General features: G+C 45.5%; 1 protein-coding gene across 3 annotated transcripts in view; it reads left to right on the forward strand.

The window, feature by feature from the left end:
* The window catches only part of SYK (spleen associated tyrosine kinase), a 255,942-nt gene that overhangs the window by 137,742 nt on the left and 101,570 nt on the right, over positions 1-16,630 (forward strand). For all 3 annotated transcript variants that reach the window (XM_069762302.1, XM_069762301.1, XM_069762305.1), the window contains exon 4: positions 11,248-11,386. In XM_069762302.1, the coding sequence (XP_069618403.1) occupies positions 11,248-11,386 (139 nt within the window). The remainder of the gene's footprint in view (positions 1-11,247; positions 11,387-16,630) is intronic.

The following is a 16,630-nucleotide window of genomic DNA, read 5'->3' on the forward strand; positions in this document are numbered from 1 at the left end:
TTCATTGTTCAGTGTTGGCTGGGCATCCTGGAATCTTTGGTACCAGAGATTTGGTGGCTAGATCCTTCTGGTGGTCGTCTTTGTCGCGGGATGTGCGTTCTTTTGTGCAGTCCTGTGGGACTTGTGCTCGGGCTAAGCCCTGCTGTTCTCGTGCTAGTGGGTTGCTTTTGCCCTTGCCGTTCCCGAAGAGGCCCTGGACGCATATTTCTATGGATTTTATTTTGGATCTCCCCGTCTCTCAAAAGATGTCGGTCATTTGGGTGGTTTGTGATCGCTTTTCTAAGATGGTCCATTTGGTACCTTTGTCTAAATTGCCTTCCTCCTCTGATTTGGTGCCATTATTTTTCCAGCATGTGGTTCGTTTACATGGTATCCCGGAGAACATTGTTTCTGACAGAGGTTCCCAGTTTGTTTCAAGGTTTTGGCGATCCTTTTGTGCTAGGATGGGCTTTGATTTGTCTTTTTCCTCGGCTTTCCATCCTCAGACAAATGGCCAAACCGAACGAACTAATCAAACTTTGGAAACATATCTGAGATGCTTTGTTTCTGCTGATCAGGATGATTGGGTGTCCTTTTTGCCATTGGCTGAGTTCGCCCTTAATAATCGGGCCAGCTCGGCTACTTTGGTTTTGCCGTTTTTCTGCAATTCTGGTTTCCATCCTCGTTTCTCTTCAGGGCAGGTTGAGTCTTCAGACTGTCCTGGTGTAGATACTGTGGTGGATAGGTTGCAGCAGATTTGGACTCATGTGGTGGACAATTTGACATTGTCCCAGGAGAAGGCTCAACGTTTCGCTAACCGCCGGCGCTGTGTGGGTCCCCGACTTCATGTTGGGGATTTGGTTTGGTTGTCGTCTCGTTATGTTCCTATGAAGGTTTCCTCTCCTAAGTTTAAGCCTCGTTTCATTGGTCCGTATAAGATTTCTGAGGTTATCAATCCTGTGTCATTTCGTTTGGCCCTTCCTGCTTCTTTTGCCCTCCATAATGTGTTCCATAGGTCGTTATTGCGGAGATACGTGGCGCCTGTGGTTCCATCCGTTGATCCTCCTGCCCCGGTGTTAGTTGAGGGGGAGTTGGAGTATGTGGTGGAGAAGATTTTGGATTCTCGTGTTTCGAGACGGAAACTCCAGTACCTGGTCAAGTGGAAGGGTTATGGTCAGGAAGATAATTCCTGGGTTTTTGCCTCTGATGTTCATGCTGCCGATCTGGTTCGTGCCTTTCATTTGGCTCATCCTGGTCGGCCTGGGGGCTCTGGTGAGGGTTCGGTGACCCCTCCTCAAAGGGGGGGTACTGTTGTGAATTCTGTTGTCGGGCTCCCTCCTGTGGTCATGAATGGTACTTCGGCTGGTTCTGTCCATGGACTTCCTCTGGTGGGTGTTTCTGAGTTTCACAGGTGACGAGGTTAATTTGTTAGCTGCTGCTCTATTTAACTCCACTTAGAACTTTGCTCCATGCCACCTGTCAATGTTCCAGTATTGGTCTGTTCACTCCTGGATCGTTCTTGTGACCTGTCTTCCCATCAGAAGCTAAGTTCCAGCTTGTATTTCTTTGGTTTGCTATTTTTCTGTCCAGCTTGCTATTTAATTTGTTGTCTTGCTTGCTGGAAGCTCTGGGACGCAGAGGGAGCGCCTCCGCACCGTGAGTCGGTGCGGAGGGTCTTTTTGCGCCCTCTGCATGGTCTTTTTGTAGGTTTTTGTGCTGACCGCAAAGTAACCTTTCCTATCCTCGGTCTGTTCAGTAAGTCGGGCCTCACTTTGCTAAATCTATTTCATCTCTGTGTTTGTATTTTCATCTTTACTCACAGTCATTATATGTGGGGGGCTGCCTTTTCCTTTGGGGAATTTCTCTGAGGCAAGGTAGGCTTTATTTTTCTATCTTCAGGGCTAGCTAGTTTCTTAGGCTGTGCCGAGTTGCATAGGGAGCGTTAGGCGCAATCCACGGCTATTTCTAGTGTGTTTGATAGGTTTAGGGATTGCGGTCAGCAGAGTTCCCACGTCCCAGAGCTCGTCCTTATTATCAGTGACTATCAGGTCATTCCGTGTGCTCTTAACCACCAGGTCCATTATTGTCCTAACCACCAGGTCATAACAAACTCCTGTACAAAGCCGTAACCTTGCTTCCTGTTCAAATACCGGACGAGGCCGCGGGTCATCCAGCCAGCTGCAGTCCATCCATCAGGGCGCTGTAGTTCCCAGATGACTTTCTGGATCCACGGGTCTTCCGCAGTTGCAGGTGCATGAGGCCTCTCCACTTCTCTACCATGGGAGGCAGCTAGAATGGGGGGTGGCTTGAGGAAGTGCAGGGGCCATCACTGCTGCAGGCAACGGCGGAGTCTGTGGTAGTGGTGCCTCCGATGACAGTGAAGGGGCAGATGACCCGGACATCTCCAGATACAACGGCGGAACTGCAGGAGGTAAGAGAGCCCTGGTCAGGGCAGCGGGATGGCGGGGCAGGGATGTCTCACTCACCACCACAGCTGTAGGTAGTCCTCTGGCGCGGCTGCCCACATTGCTGATTGCGGCCAACATCATGCCCTGCCAAGCCACTTCCAACACCTTCTGGACTCCCACAGGCTCCTGTCAAGGCATCACCAGGCCCTCATACTCCTCATTGTCCTCCACAGATAGCTGCTGCGGCTGCTGAAACGGGGACCGGTCCTCCCATTCTTCAAACCACCAGACCTCAAACCGTAGGCCTGCCTCCACGCGGGTCTTGGAGTGTCTCCAATCTTGGCAGCCAATGCCACCATGGTAAGACATGTTGCTTCTTTCCATGTCAGCCGGCAATGGCAGCTCATCCTTTGGTAGACAGTCCATCTCTTTCAGGTTCCACCCATTCATGGGTGGGGTCACTTTCTGCGGCTCCACCCGTTTCTCTAAGTTCAGCTGCGGGGGAGTGAGCTCTATCTTCACTCACACCCATTTAGAGCAGGCATCCATCACAATGGGATGCGGACTATTTTCTCCTGGCGCCAAATTCTCTGCATGGCGCCCACAAAAGGCGGCAATCCCTTCAGTTTTCGCGCAAACGGTTGCAATCTTTTCAGCGGTCAGCGCCATCTTTAAGTCCATAATATCCACTATCTTTTCCTCGACCACGGTGGGCAACACAACACAAGTCCCGATCTTAAAGTCACAAATTTTAGAGTCGCTGTCAGTAAACAGCTCCAGGTCTTCCAGTTCGGACAGCACATCACATAGTCCAAATTCACAGTCGCAGTCAGCTGCCACCATTACTTCTTCTATGGCAGACAACAATCCACCATCACAAGTTTGATATATTCCATCCATCAGTCCCAGGGATGTAAGGCTGCTGGGGGTCCATCCTGCCATCTACGTAAGTGTAACAAGGGCACCTGGGGGGTAATTGTGGCTGAGTTATTTAAAGGCACAGTTAGGGACGGTTTTAGACAAATTGGGGCCCTAGGCAAAATTCAAAGAGGGGCCCCCATGTCCATATAAAACACGTACATGTTACACAGATATCAGTGTCACCAGTGTTTTCAATAAGTGTGCCATACATGTTTTTCCAGTATGGATAATGGAAATGAAATTACAAAGCTTCTCGTATACTTTCCATGTTAAACACGGACGGCACATGTACAGCACACGTACATCACACGGACAGCATGTTTACATGGACTCATAGACTTGTATTGGCCCTTGTCATCTGTGCTGCTGGGAAAACACAGACATGAGTGCAGCACCATAGGTCAAATCAGGAACACGTGGCATCTGTGAAAAACATGATAGGTCATGTGAAGGGGGATGTACAGTCACATAATATTAAACAGTAGAATTGCAATCTTTTTCTACATCCTACCTCACAATCAGCAAAATAAAAAGCGATTAAAATAAAGTCCTACATGTCCCCCAACCTACTCTGCTAAATCCCCTCTGGCTCCATGTCCAATGGTTCGGGGTCCCTGATGGTTATTATTCACTTTGCAGCTATAATATAAGGTGAAGCCACAAGACCCCTGCAGCCCAGTGCTAAGACTGGCAGAGACCCCCAGAGCTATAAGTAGCCTGCAGCCCAGTGCTGAGACTGGCAGAGACCCCCGGAGCCACAAGACCCCTGCAGCCCAGTGCTGAGACTGGCAGAGACCCCCGAAGCATCAGTGCTGGAGCCGAGGGGGATTTATCATTTCATGCTAATTATTTTTACATTCTCAGAAAACCCCTGTAGAGTCGGTTCACACGCACCATTTTTGCTGCGGATTGATCTACAGTGTTGGCAGGAAATATTCAGTGTTTGTACAGCCTTTTCACTTGCATTTTTGTGTCCCTTTCATTTGAATAGGGAAAGAAATGCGACAGCAACAGATTTATAAAAAAAAGTGTCTTCTGGCAGCAGTCCGTGTCTGGCTGCTGTCCGCGTCTGGCTGCTGCACTAGGACAGCGCAGAATAGTATAGTAGATGGCACTATTCCACATAATAGTATATTAAGCCCTGTTCACAATGCGCTTCTGCAGTGCATTCAGGGGCTCTATTTTCTATACCCCCTTATTAGGGAAGAAATGGTTTTGCTAACTTTATTGAAATATAGTCTGCCATGGTCCCCTGGCTCTGTGCGTCCCTGGTGCAGTCATGCGTTTTTGTGGTGGTTTGTACTTAATATGGCACTGTGTCCTCAGCTGTTTTCTATACTGTATCTAATAAAGATTATTTATATTTTATTTTCAGTTGTGGACTTCATGGTCGTTATTTTGTTTTTTTTTACCCATTTCCTCCTTCTATGATTAGGAATTGGCAGCGCTTTTGACGCAGCTCATGTCCACTGCCTGCTATTGAATGCAGGTGACTCTACATGTGATCAATTAATTGTGTGGAATCACTGTGTCCAAATTGAAATGTATTGTGTCTCCGCAAGATAAATAGACATGCTTCGATCTGAAAAGATGAGTCACATGTCCGTCTCGGCAGGTGAGCCACGGGCATCTGTGCACGCATAGTGGGCATGGGATTTCTTGAGATCCCATACACTATGCTGTAACATCTGGATGCTGCACAAGTTCACAGCATCCAACCTGCAGCGATTACTGATCGTGTGCACCTACCCTCAGAGTCTGTTCGTGTTTGTTGTTTTTTTTCTAAAAGTGTCCACTTTTCTGTGGCTGTTGGAACACATGGACACATTCAGAAAAAAAACCCCATCACCTGTGGAATTCATGTGAACTCCATTCCTGTCATTGCAATCTATGGTTCTATACAGGATTCAGACAGAATGCACTGGGAGCTGTAAAAGAAAATGTGAACAGGTCCTAATGTAAGACACAGGCATTAGACAAACCATATTTTTCGGATTATGAGACACACTTTTTTTTCCCAAAAATTTGGGGGGAAAAATGGGGGTGCATCTTATAATGCAGATATACCTTACCGGCCGCGGTGGAGCAGGGTCCAGGGTCTCTGCAGGCGTAGATTGGGATCAAGGGGTGATGGCATGTGCGGTGCACCGCTGCATGTGTTCAGTGCTGCAGGTGTACGGTGCTGCAGGGGTTCTGCCGTCATTTTGTGAAAGGCCAGAGCCCCTGCAGTTGCATGGTTTCCTATGGGGTGGACTCTAGGGAAATGGCTGCCGGGGTTGGTGCATGAGCAGATGGAGATCTCGGCACCAAGATCTCGAGAGATGATATTTCAGTGCTGAGATCTCATCTCCCGAGATCTTGGTGCCGAGATCTCCATCTGCACATGCGCCACCCCCGGCAGCCATTTTCCCAGGATTCCACCGCATATTGGGGCGACACTGTGGCTCAGTGGCTAGCACTGCAAACATGCAGCGCTGGAGTCCTGGGTTGAAATCCCACCAAGGACAACATCTGCAAGGATTTTGTATGTTCTCCTCGTGTTTGCGGCGGTTCTCGCCTTTCACCAAATTTGCGGAATATGTTAGCATTATATAAAGATTATTATTATTATTTATTTATTTGGGGGCTGCCTAAAACACAGTAGTGGGGGGTCTGGAAAAATGGATTGTAAGCGGGCATCTTTTTGTAGTAAAGGTTGTAATTTCCGTGCAGCTCCCCTTAGCACCTCCAGATTTGGATTGCAGGTGACTACTAGAGGCACCCGATTATTTTCTTCTTTAGTTTTGTAATGTAGCAGGTGATTCCTTGATATTCTAGTTGCTCTTTTAATTTGGTTTTGAATTGTTCATGGATGGTAGCCCTGATTCACAAAGGTCTTTCTGAGGCGACCAAGGTGTTCATACCTATCCATGGGGTTGGAACATATTCTATTGTATCTGATGGCTTGGCTGTAGACAATAGAGTTTATTATGTGTTTTGGATGGAAACTGTCCCATTTAAGGTAGATTGGGCGGTCGATTGGCTTCTGATACAGGGATGTTTCTATTTCATTGTTCTGCAGCTTATGATGGTGTCCAAAAAGTTAATTTCAGTGCAGGAGTAGTTGAGTGTCAGGGTTCATTTCTACTTGCGAGAAAAACGGACGAGTGCAATCCGATAAAAAATCGGATTGCACTTGGACCAATGTTATTCAATGAGTGACATCTCATCTGCGATTTTTTTCTCAGCTGAAATCGGACTGAGAAAAAAAATCGCAGCATGCTGCGTATTGCTGCGATTCTCAGATGAGACTCGCCAATGTAAGTCAATTGTTGCGAGAAAAAAATCGCAGAGCACTCGGACCATGCGAGTTCTGTCCGATTTTTACGCACCGGTGTCCTTTGAAAAGCCGGCAATTCAGCACGGTGTACAGTAAAATCACACTGACAGGTTAGAAAAGAATAGATATATACACATAGAATAGGTATATATAAATATATATATGGAGCGCCCACAGACACAGGGCCACAGGTTACTCTGTACCGGTCCATTCTGTCTCAGTTCTGGGGTTGTCACGGTGGCTGGACCCGGTCCGTGACCCTGCTAAGGGATGTCCAATAAAAGGGGTGATGATAGTCTGTCAAGGTTTCGTGACGCCACCTGTGGTGTTCGGTCAGGGCGACCGACGCTGCTTGGGGTCCGCTGGGGTGATGGAATGGCAGCTAGATGGTATACCTTCCCACAGGTGAAGTATGTCCCCAAGGCTTCCCAGTAAGGTGGATGGTGATGGTGTGAGGGCAGACAATAACGAGGACACAAGGTTGCAGTCTCTTTACCTCTTTACTGAAGACTTCAGGATCCTCAATCCAGAGCACGGTTAATAGGGCTGTCTGAGACCGGCCGGTCCGAAGGCACATCCAGAGTTCCCTTTGCAGGTGGAAATCAGTGCCTACCACTAGCGCCTGTGTGTTGCAGTGCTTCCCTGCTGAGCATTCGGGATAGTCCTCACAACTTCTGTTCTCGTTCTTTCTAATTCGTTCCAGTTTTTCTAGTTCTCCGTCCCCCAGGTATGTTATGGCTAGGACGCACCCGTTTGACGGGAAGGCTCGGAGTCCTTCCGGGACCCTAGAGATGCCCCTCTCCACGCGTTGCCCCCTATGTCTGCTTAGGTGATGTAAGGTAGACAGCCAACCTATAATTAACTGTCCTGTGGAGTTTGAAGTAAGGCATAGAGTCAGTTACTTCCTCGGTGTTCCGGCCACCGGCTACGTGCCTCAGTAGGATGTTGCCGTTCTCCGGGCACGACTCCTACTGGCTCTCCTTTGTGCTTGATCTCGTTTCTCACTATCCACAATATCCTTCGCTTCGTGTCTTTCTTAGGATACCGCCGCGGGGTGTGCAGGCGCGGTTCCGTAACGTTCTGTTCTAGTCGCTAGGTACCTGCCAGGTTCCCACGCCTGACAGGGACCCCCCTGAATCTTCCCCGCCACACCCCCTGCCACGGGATGTTGCCTGGACAAAACCCAGTCAGCTTCTGACTAACTTCTTATCCAACCCCTAGTTTTACCAGTGTGAGGAGTGGCCTAGTAAAAAAAACCTTTTGCTCCCCCTAGTGGCCGGAGTGTGAAGTGTAATGTGTGCTGGTGATACCTGGTCAGATGAACTCCATTAGTGCCATCAGACGTACCATCACTTCCCTTAGTGGCAGAGCGATACTACAGCAACGACCAGGTCTCTGGGGCGCTGCATATATGTCAGTGAGACACCTATATATTTATATTTAATGCAGCGCTAGATAGCAGAAAAACCGGTAATTCAATGGCCAGCTTTTGCTATCTCCTTCACAAACTCGACAGGATATGAGACATGGTTTACTTAACGTTGGAATTTTTCTGAATATTATCTCACGCTAGAGTTCATATGAGTTTATGCCAGCAGGGGGCACAGCACCGCAATTCTAGGTAGCTATGTTCCCCTGCATTCCATTCATTCCCCAGCTTTTACAGGCAGGAGCACAGCTGTATTAGCAGGCTCCTGGCTGTAAAAATCTTTAACCCCCTTCAGATGGATTTACAGCGTGGGACAAGACTGAACGACAGAAGGTATGGGATATTGTTGATTTTTTATTTTAACTTTGTTTCAGGTGACAAGGGTCTTCAATTGGATTGAGAGTATAATAAACTATTACAACACCATGTGTCTTTATTTCATTAAAATACTTTTTTTCCTAATGTGTGTGTGTGTTTTATTAACCATTTACTAGTATTGGAATAATAATAAATAGGTGTCTTAGTGACATGTCTCCATTATTAACCAGGCTTAATGTCACCTTACAATAGCAAGGTGGCATTAACCCTTTATTACCCCATATCCTACTGCTACACAGGAGTGGGAAGAGAGTGACCAAGTGCTAGAATAGGCTCATCTTACAGATGTGCCTTTTCTGGGGTGACTGGGGGCAAATGTTTTTAGCCAGGGGGGCCAATAACCATGGTCCCTCTCAAGGCTATTAATATCTGCCCTCAGTCATTGACTTTCCCACTCTGGCGGAGAAAATTGCGCGGGAGCCCGCGCCAATTTTTTCCGTGATTTAACCCTTTATTTTAACAGCTAGAGCCACCAAATGTTACACAAAGACACTTATTACATTAGTCAGGAATATGTAATAAAATAAGGGATATGAAATGGTTTACTGTAAGTAACCATGTCTCATATCCTGTCGGGTTTGGGAAGGAGATGGCAAAAGACGGCAATTGAATTAACGGCTTTTCTGCTATCTAGCGCTGCATTAAATATAAATATATATATAGGTGTCTCAGTGATAGATATATATATATATATATATGTATATATACCTATTCTATGTGTATATATCTATTCTATCTTTTCTATTCTAATCTGTCAGTGTGATTTTACTGTACACAGCACTGATTTGCCGGCTTTTCAAAGGATACCGGTGCGTAAAAATTGGACAGCAATACGGATGTCATACGGATGTTGCGATAAAAAAATGGCATGACACTTGCATGATTTACCTCTGTTTTTTCGGTCTGTACATCGGACCGTTTTTTTTTCTCTCAAGTGGAAAAGAGCCCTCAAGTTGATGGTGTGATGAAATTGATAAAGTTGTACCTTTCTAATTAATTTTGACTTGTACTCCACATTCTTTCTTTGTTTGTTACCGCTAAACTTTACCAGCTTGCACAAGACACAAACCTAGCATGCCAAAACTGCAAAGAAAAAATAAAATCGCACAAAAAAATAAGGAAAACTTGCCTTTTTTCTGCAGCTTCTTTCCATTCAAGAGATCAGATTTTGCTGCAGAAAAAAAACGCTGAAAAACTGCCTAGTGTGAACTTACCTTAAAAACAAGAGACTGTCCCTCATTCATCAATTTATTAGAAAGCAAAGTTCAGATGCAGTTCCGATGTAATCCAGCACTTCCCACGACATTCTGTCAATAAAAGCCTATGGAGATTTGTTCTGAGTCTCCATAGGCTTTTGGCAGCAGCCACTCTTGGCTCACACTGTGGTGATGTCATCAGAGTCGCTGAGTCCCTCTGTGAGACCTGGCGATTCTGATGAGCAGTATAGTTACTGACATCACCGATGTTCAGAGTCACTGGGTCTTGTGGAGCTCAGCATGAATCGGCAACTCTGAAGAGTAGTGTTGTCAGTACCCGGCGACTGTGAATAGAAGAAACATCACTGCTATTCACAGTCATTGGGCCCAAATTCGGGGAATGCTGGTCTATGTCAGATCTGCGTGTGAACAAGAGACAGTGTCTTGTTTTTTCTCTCTTTTTATTTTTTTCATGTTTCCATCTGTGGACTTCCAGGATAATGACAGCTCTGCATGGGTTTTTTTTTTCTACAAATTGGTGAACCAGGAAAAGTGTCGGGAATGTTTTATTCAAATACAACAACCCCAAGCCTCATTACCTCGATTGCCCTGGTGCGGTGTCAATCAGGAAAGGCAAAGGCAAAGTGCCAGAATTGGTGCACCTCATATGATGTATTGATTCTGGGGTGCCTGAGGGCTGGTAGTTTCAGGCTGGAAAGGCCCAATAACCAGGGGCCTTCCCAGCCTGATAATGTCAGCCTGCAGCTGTAAGCTTTACTTTGCTGGTTATCATAAATAGGGGGACCCCACATGGTTTTTGTAAACTATTAATTAGGTCAAGTCAGGCTAAACACAATTTGGTGCCACATGTCAGTTAACTGTGTAAGTTTATTATATGTAAAGGGCTTGTGAAATTATATATTTCAATTCTATCTATCTATCTATCTATCTATCTATCTATCTATCTATCTATCTATCTATCTATCTATCACTAAAAAAGGGAACAGCACAAAAAGTCTTAAACTTATCTCTGGGTGCAAATCCTCCAGGTAACCTGTCCACTGGTCATCTTCAATACATAAAGTTCAAAAGAAGAGGCAGCACTCCATATTCCAGATAACTCTATTATGAGGGTTCTGGCTGTGAATTTACTGTATCTGGCTGATTAAATTTTGTTCTTCCTTTGAGATGTGCGCGTAAAAAACGGACAACAGATGCATGGTCTGTGTGCAGTCCGTTTTTATTCTCTGAGCCATTGATTTGCATTGGCGATTCTCGTCCGATATATGCTTCAATACGTAGCAGGCTGTGATTTTTTTTCCTCAGCGTGATAACAGCTGAGGAAAAACTCACAGATCAGAACCAAATAATTGATTAAAATTGGTCAGTGTGCAATATGATTTTTTTTTTAAATAGCACTCATCCAAATTATACGCTAATGAGAATGAACCCCAAATGTTATTATTTTTCTTGGGGCAAACATAGGGATTCAGAAGTGGTTGTCAAAGTAGTGGAAAATCACTTAAATTTAAATAGATTTTTAAAATAACGTAGTATTTAATAGCAATTTATTGTTCATACAGTATACTTTCAATAACATTTTACTTTCTACTTTAGAATAAGAGAACGTGACAACAATGGATCGTATGCTTTGTGTTTGATTCATGATCGAAAGGTTTCACATTATCGCATCGATCGGGATAAGACTGGAAAACTGTCAATACCAGACGGAAAGAAATTTGACACTTTGTGGCAGGTACCTCTGAACTTTTAAGCATTACCTAAGCTTAAAGCAAAAAAAGTTACCCTAAATTATTCAGCGGCACTGGTATGGTTTTGAAAGATAAAGGGGTTGTCCTATGAACTAATTTCCCTTTTTCATTATCGATCCTAGAATAAAAATAAGTTCCACAATGTGTTATGAAAATGTCTCTGTCCCAAGATTCTCTTGTAAACATTCCCCTGCAATGTACTGTGTAATGGCCGTGTCTGACCGTGCAGGAACATGGTCTGATCATAACACAGCTACTGGGCAGGAGAGGAAGCAAAAGAGTATACAGACATTACAGCACAAGATCACAGGAGCAGCTTTCTGTGAGGTAAATCATTTTTAAAAACAGGCAGGGTAATGTTTTACCTCACAGAAATAATCAGCTGCAATCCCATGCTATCCCATCTGTATTCTCTCTTTTGCATTTTCTCCTGGCCAGGAGTTGTGGTATGTTCAGACACAGCCATTACACAGTACATAGAGGGGTGAATTTCTGAGATTATTTCAGCACAGGAACATTTTTAACACATCCAAATGTGAAACATATTTTTATTCCAAGGTCTACTGATTTGTCCAAACAGGCTGTCAGTCACTCAATGCACAAACTAAACATTCAGTTATTGGGTGAAATGATTTTTAAACTTAAATACAGGGAATCTATAACCCCAAAATGCCAATTAAACAGCATAGACATTTATGTATGGAATGTATCCCTTGTAAAAATCTTGCCAGGCCAGAACAAAATTAAGTTTAATATTTGCTGAAAAAGTCAACTTTTATTTAATATACAAATGATGGGATTTTGGTGCACCTTTGGTGTGTCCTATGCCTTGGTGCACCATTATATCAAAATATTTGCATATTAAAGCCAGTCCATTGTCTTGATTGCTATCCCTCACTTAGGCCGGTTTCACACGTCAGTGGCTCCGGTACGTGAGGTGACAGTTTCCTCACGTACCGGACACTGACTCACGTAGACAGATTGAAATCAATGTGTGTCTGCACATGTCAGTGTGTTTTCACGGACCGTGTGTCCGTGTGCAAAACACGGAGACATGTCAGTGTTCGTGGGAGCGCACGGATTACACGGACCCATTAAAGTCAATGGGTCCGTGTAAAACACGTACCACACACGGACGCTGTCCGTGTGCAGTCCGTGTGCTGTGCAGGAGACAGCGCTACAGTAAGCGCTGTCCCCCCCATATGGTGCTGAAACCGCCATTCATATCTTCTTTCCAGCAGCGTTCGCTGGCGAGAAGATGTGAATAATCCTTTTTCTTTTTGTTTTTCTCGCGTTTAAAATAAAGATCCCTGTCCCCAACCCCCTCCCACCCCCTGTGCGCCCGGCCGCTGTTAATAAAATACTCACCTGGCTCCCTCGCAGTGTCCTGTCCTCGCCGCAGCTTCTCCTGTATGAGCGGTCACGTGGTGCCGCCGATTAGAGTCATGAATATGCGGCTCCACCTCCCATAGGGGTGGAACCACATATTCATTACTGTAATGGGCGGCCCCACGTGACCGCTCATACAGGAGAAGCTGCGGCGAGGACAGGACACTGCGAGGGAGCCGGGTGAATATTTTATTAACAGCGGCCGGGCGCACAGGGGGTGGGAGGGGGGTGGGGACAGGGATCTTTATTTTAAACACTAGAAAAAAAAAAAAAAAGGATTATTCATATCTTCTCTCCAGCGAACGCTGCTGGAAAGAAGATATGAATGGCGGCTTCAGCATCAGATGCAGGGGACAGCGCATATCTCTAGCACTGTCTCCTGCACGCTCCATGTGGTACCCAGTCGGCACACGGATGGCACACGTGTGCGGCTCGTGTGCCTCTCTGATGTGCCACATAAGCGCACGGGCACACGGACACGGATAATTCTGATACCGATTTTTCCAGTACCGGAATTATCTGGACGTGTGAGACTGCCGTTAGGCAACAATTGGTCTTGCTAAGACCAGTTTGCGTTCTGCGCTTGTGATGTGACTTGACATTAGTGGAGCACAGCTGCATGCTACAAATGTAGTGTAGACTTGCAAGCTGATTTAGACACAGCTCACTCTTACCAATGGAGCACTGTCAATAAGGGCAATGGATTGGGTTAAATATGCAAGTAGGAGGGAGTAACAGTGCGCCAAGGCAGAGGCCACGCCAAGGGTGCTCCTAAGTGCATTTCTTTGCATATTAAATAAAAGTAGATTTTTCTGCAAATATTAACCCCTTTCTGACATCGGACGTACTATCCCATCGAGGTGGGGTGGGCCCCCATGACCATGGACGGGATAGTACGTCCAGCGCAATCGGCGGCGCACACGGGGGGAGCGCCGCCGATCGCGGCCGGGTGTCAGCTGCCTATCGCAGCTGACATCCGGCACTATGTGCCAGGAGCGGTCACGGACCGCCCCCGGCACATTAACCCCTGGCACACCGCGATCAAAGATGATCGTGATGTGCCAGCGGTATAGGGAAGCTTCCCGCAGGGAGGGGGCTCCCTGCGGGCTTCCCTGAGCCCCCCGCAGCAACGCGATGTGATCGCATTGCTGCGAGGGTCTTACCTCCCTCCCTGCCTGCTCGAGCCCCGGATCCAAGATGGCCGTGGATCCGGGTCCTGCAAGGAGGGAGGTGGCTTCACAGAGCCTGCTCAGAGCAGGCACTGTGAAGCAGCCTGCACTGCTCTCAGATCGGTGATCTGACAGAGTGCTGTGCAAACTGTCAGATCACCGATCTGTGATGTCCCCCCCTGGGACAAAGTAAAAAAGTAAAAAAAAATTTTTTCAAATGTGTAAAAAAAAATAAAAAAAAATATTCCAAAATAATGAAAAAAAAAAAAATATTATTCCCATAAATACATTTCTTTATCTAAATAAAAAAAAAACAATAAAAGTACATATATTTAGTATCGCCACGTCCGTAACGGCCCGACCTATAAAACTGGCCCACTAGTTAACCCCTTCAGTAAACACCGTAAGAAAAAAAAAAAAACGAGGCAAAAAACAACTCTTTATTATCATACCGCCGAACAAAAAGTAGAATAACACGTGATCAAAAAGACAGATATAAACAACCATGGTACCGCTGAAAACGTCATCTTGTCCCGCAAAAAACGAGTCGCCACACAGCATCATCTACAAAAAAATAAAAAGTTATAGTCCTGAGAATAAAGCGATGCAAAAATGATTATTTTTTCTATAAAATAGTTTTTATCGTATAAAAGCGCCAAAACATAAAAAAAATATAAATGAGGTGTTGCTGTAATCGTACTGACCCGAAGAATAAAACTGCTTTATCAATTTTATCAAACATGGAACGGTATAAACGCCTCCCCCAAAAGAAATTCATGAATAGCGGTTTTTGGTCATTCTGCCTCACAAAAATCGGAATAAAAAGCGATCAAAAAATGTCATGTGCCCGAAAATGTTACCAATAAAAACGTCAACTCGTCCCGCAAAAAACAAGACCTGACATGACTCTGTGGACTCAAATATGGAAAAATTATAGCTCTCAAAATGTGGTAACGCAAAAAATATTTTTTGCAATAAAAAGCGTCTTTCAGTGTGTGACGGCTGCCAATCATAAAAATCCGCTAAATAACCCGCTATAAAAGTAAATCAAACCCCCCTTCATCACCCCCTTACTTAGGGAAAAATTAAAAAAATGTATTTATTTCCATTTTCCCATTAGGGTTAGGGCTAGGGTTAGGGCTAGGGCTAGGGTTAGGGCTAGGGCTAGGGTTAGGGCTAGGGTTAGGGCTAGGGTTAGGGTTAGGGCTAGGGTTAGGGCTAGGGTTAGGGTTAGGGCTAGGGTTAGGGTTAGGGCTAGGGTTAGGGCTACAGTTTGGGTTGGGGCTAAAGTTAGGGTTCGGGTTGGGGCTAAAGTTACAGTTAGGGTTTAGATTACATTTACAGTTGGGAATAGGGTTGGCATTAGGGTTAGGGGTGTGTCAGGGTTAGAGGTGTGTTTAGGGTTTCCGTTGGAATTAGGGTTAGGGGAGTGTTTGAATTAGGGTTTCAGTTATAATTGGGGGGGTTCCACTGTTTAGGCACATCAGGGGCTCTCCAAACGCGACATGGCGTCCGATCTCAATTCCAGCCAATTCTGCGTTGAAAAAGTAAAACAGTGCTTCTTCCCTTCCGAGCTCTCCCGTGTGCCCAAACAGGGGTTTACCCCAACATATGGGGTATCAGCGTACTCAGGACAAATAGGACAACAACTTTTGGGGTCCAATTTCTCCTGTTACCCTTGGGAAAATACAAAACTGGGGGCTAAAAAATAATTTTTGTGGAAAAAAAAAAGATTTCTTATTTTCACGGCTCTGCGTTATAAATTGTAGTGAAACACTTAGGGGTTCAAAGTTCTCACAACACATCTAGATTAGTTCCCTGGGGGGTCTAGTTTCCAATATGGGGTCACTTGTGGGGGGTTTCTACTGTTTAGGTACATTAGGGGTTCTGCAAATGCAATGTGACGCCTGCAGACCATTCCATCTAAGTCTGCATTCCAAATGGCGCTCCTTCCCTTCCGAGCTCTGCCATGCGCTCAAACGGTGGTTCCCCCCAACATACGGGGTATCAGCGTACTCAGGACAAATTGGACAACAACTTTTGGGGTCGAATTTCTCCTCTTACCCTCGGGAAAATACAAAACTGGGGGCTAAAAAATAATTTTGGGGGGAAAGATTTTTTTTTTTAATTTTCACGGCTCTGCGTTACAAACTGTAGTGAAACACTTGGGGGTTCAAAGCTATCACAACACATCTAGATGAGTTCCTTAGGGGGTCTAGTTTCCAAAATGGTGTCACTTGTGGGAGGTTTCTACTGTTTCGGTACATTAGGGGCTCTGCAAATGCAATGTGACACCTGCAGACCATTCCATCTAAGTCCTCATTCCAAATGGAGCTCCTTCCCTTCCGAGCCCTCCCATGCGCCCAAACAGTGGTTCCCCCCACATATGGGGTATCAGCGCACTCAGGACAAATTGGACAACAAATTGTGGGGTCCAATTTCTCATGTTACCCTCGGGAAAATACAAAACTGGGGGCTAAAAAATAATTTTTGTGGGAAAAAATGTTTGTTTTATTTTTACGGCTCTCCATTATAAACTTATGTGAAGCCCTTGGTGGGTCAAAGCACTCAGCACACATCTAGATAAGTTCCTTAGGGGGTCTACTTTCCAAAATGGTGTCACTTGTGGGGGGTTTCAATGTTTAGGCACATCAGTGGCTCTTCAAACGC

The sequence above is a fragment of the Ranitomeya imitator genome, chromosome 1 (genome assembly GCF_032444005.1).
Source record: "Ranitomeya imitator isolate aRanImi1 chromosome 1, aRanImi1.pri, whole genome shotgun sequence".
In the NCBI taxonomy this organism is placed as follows: domain Eukaryota; kingdom Metazoa; phylum Chordata; class Amphibia; order Anura; family Dendrobatidae; genus Ranitomeya; species Ranitomeya imitator.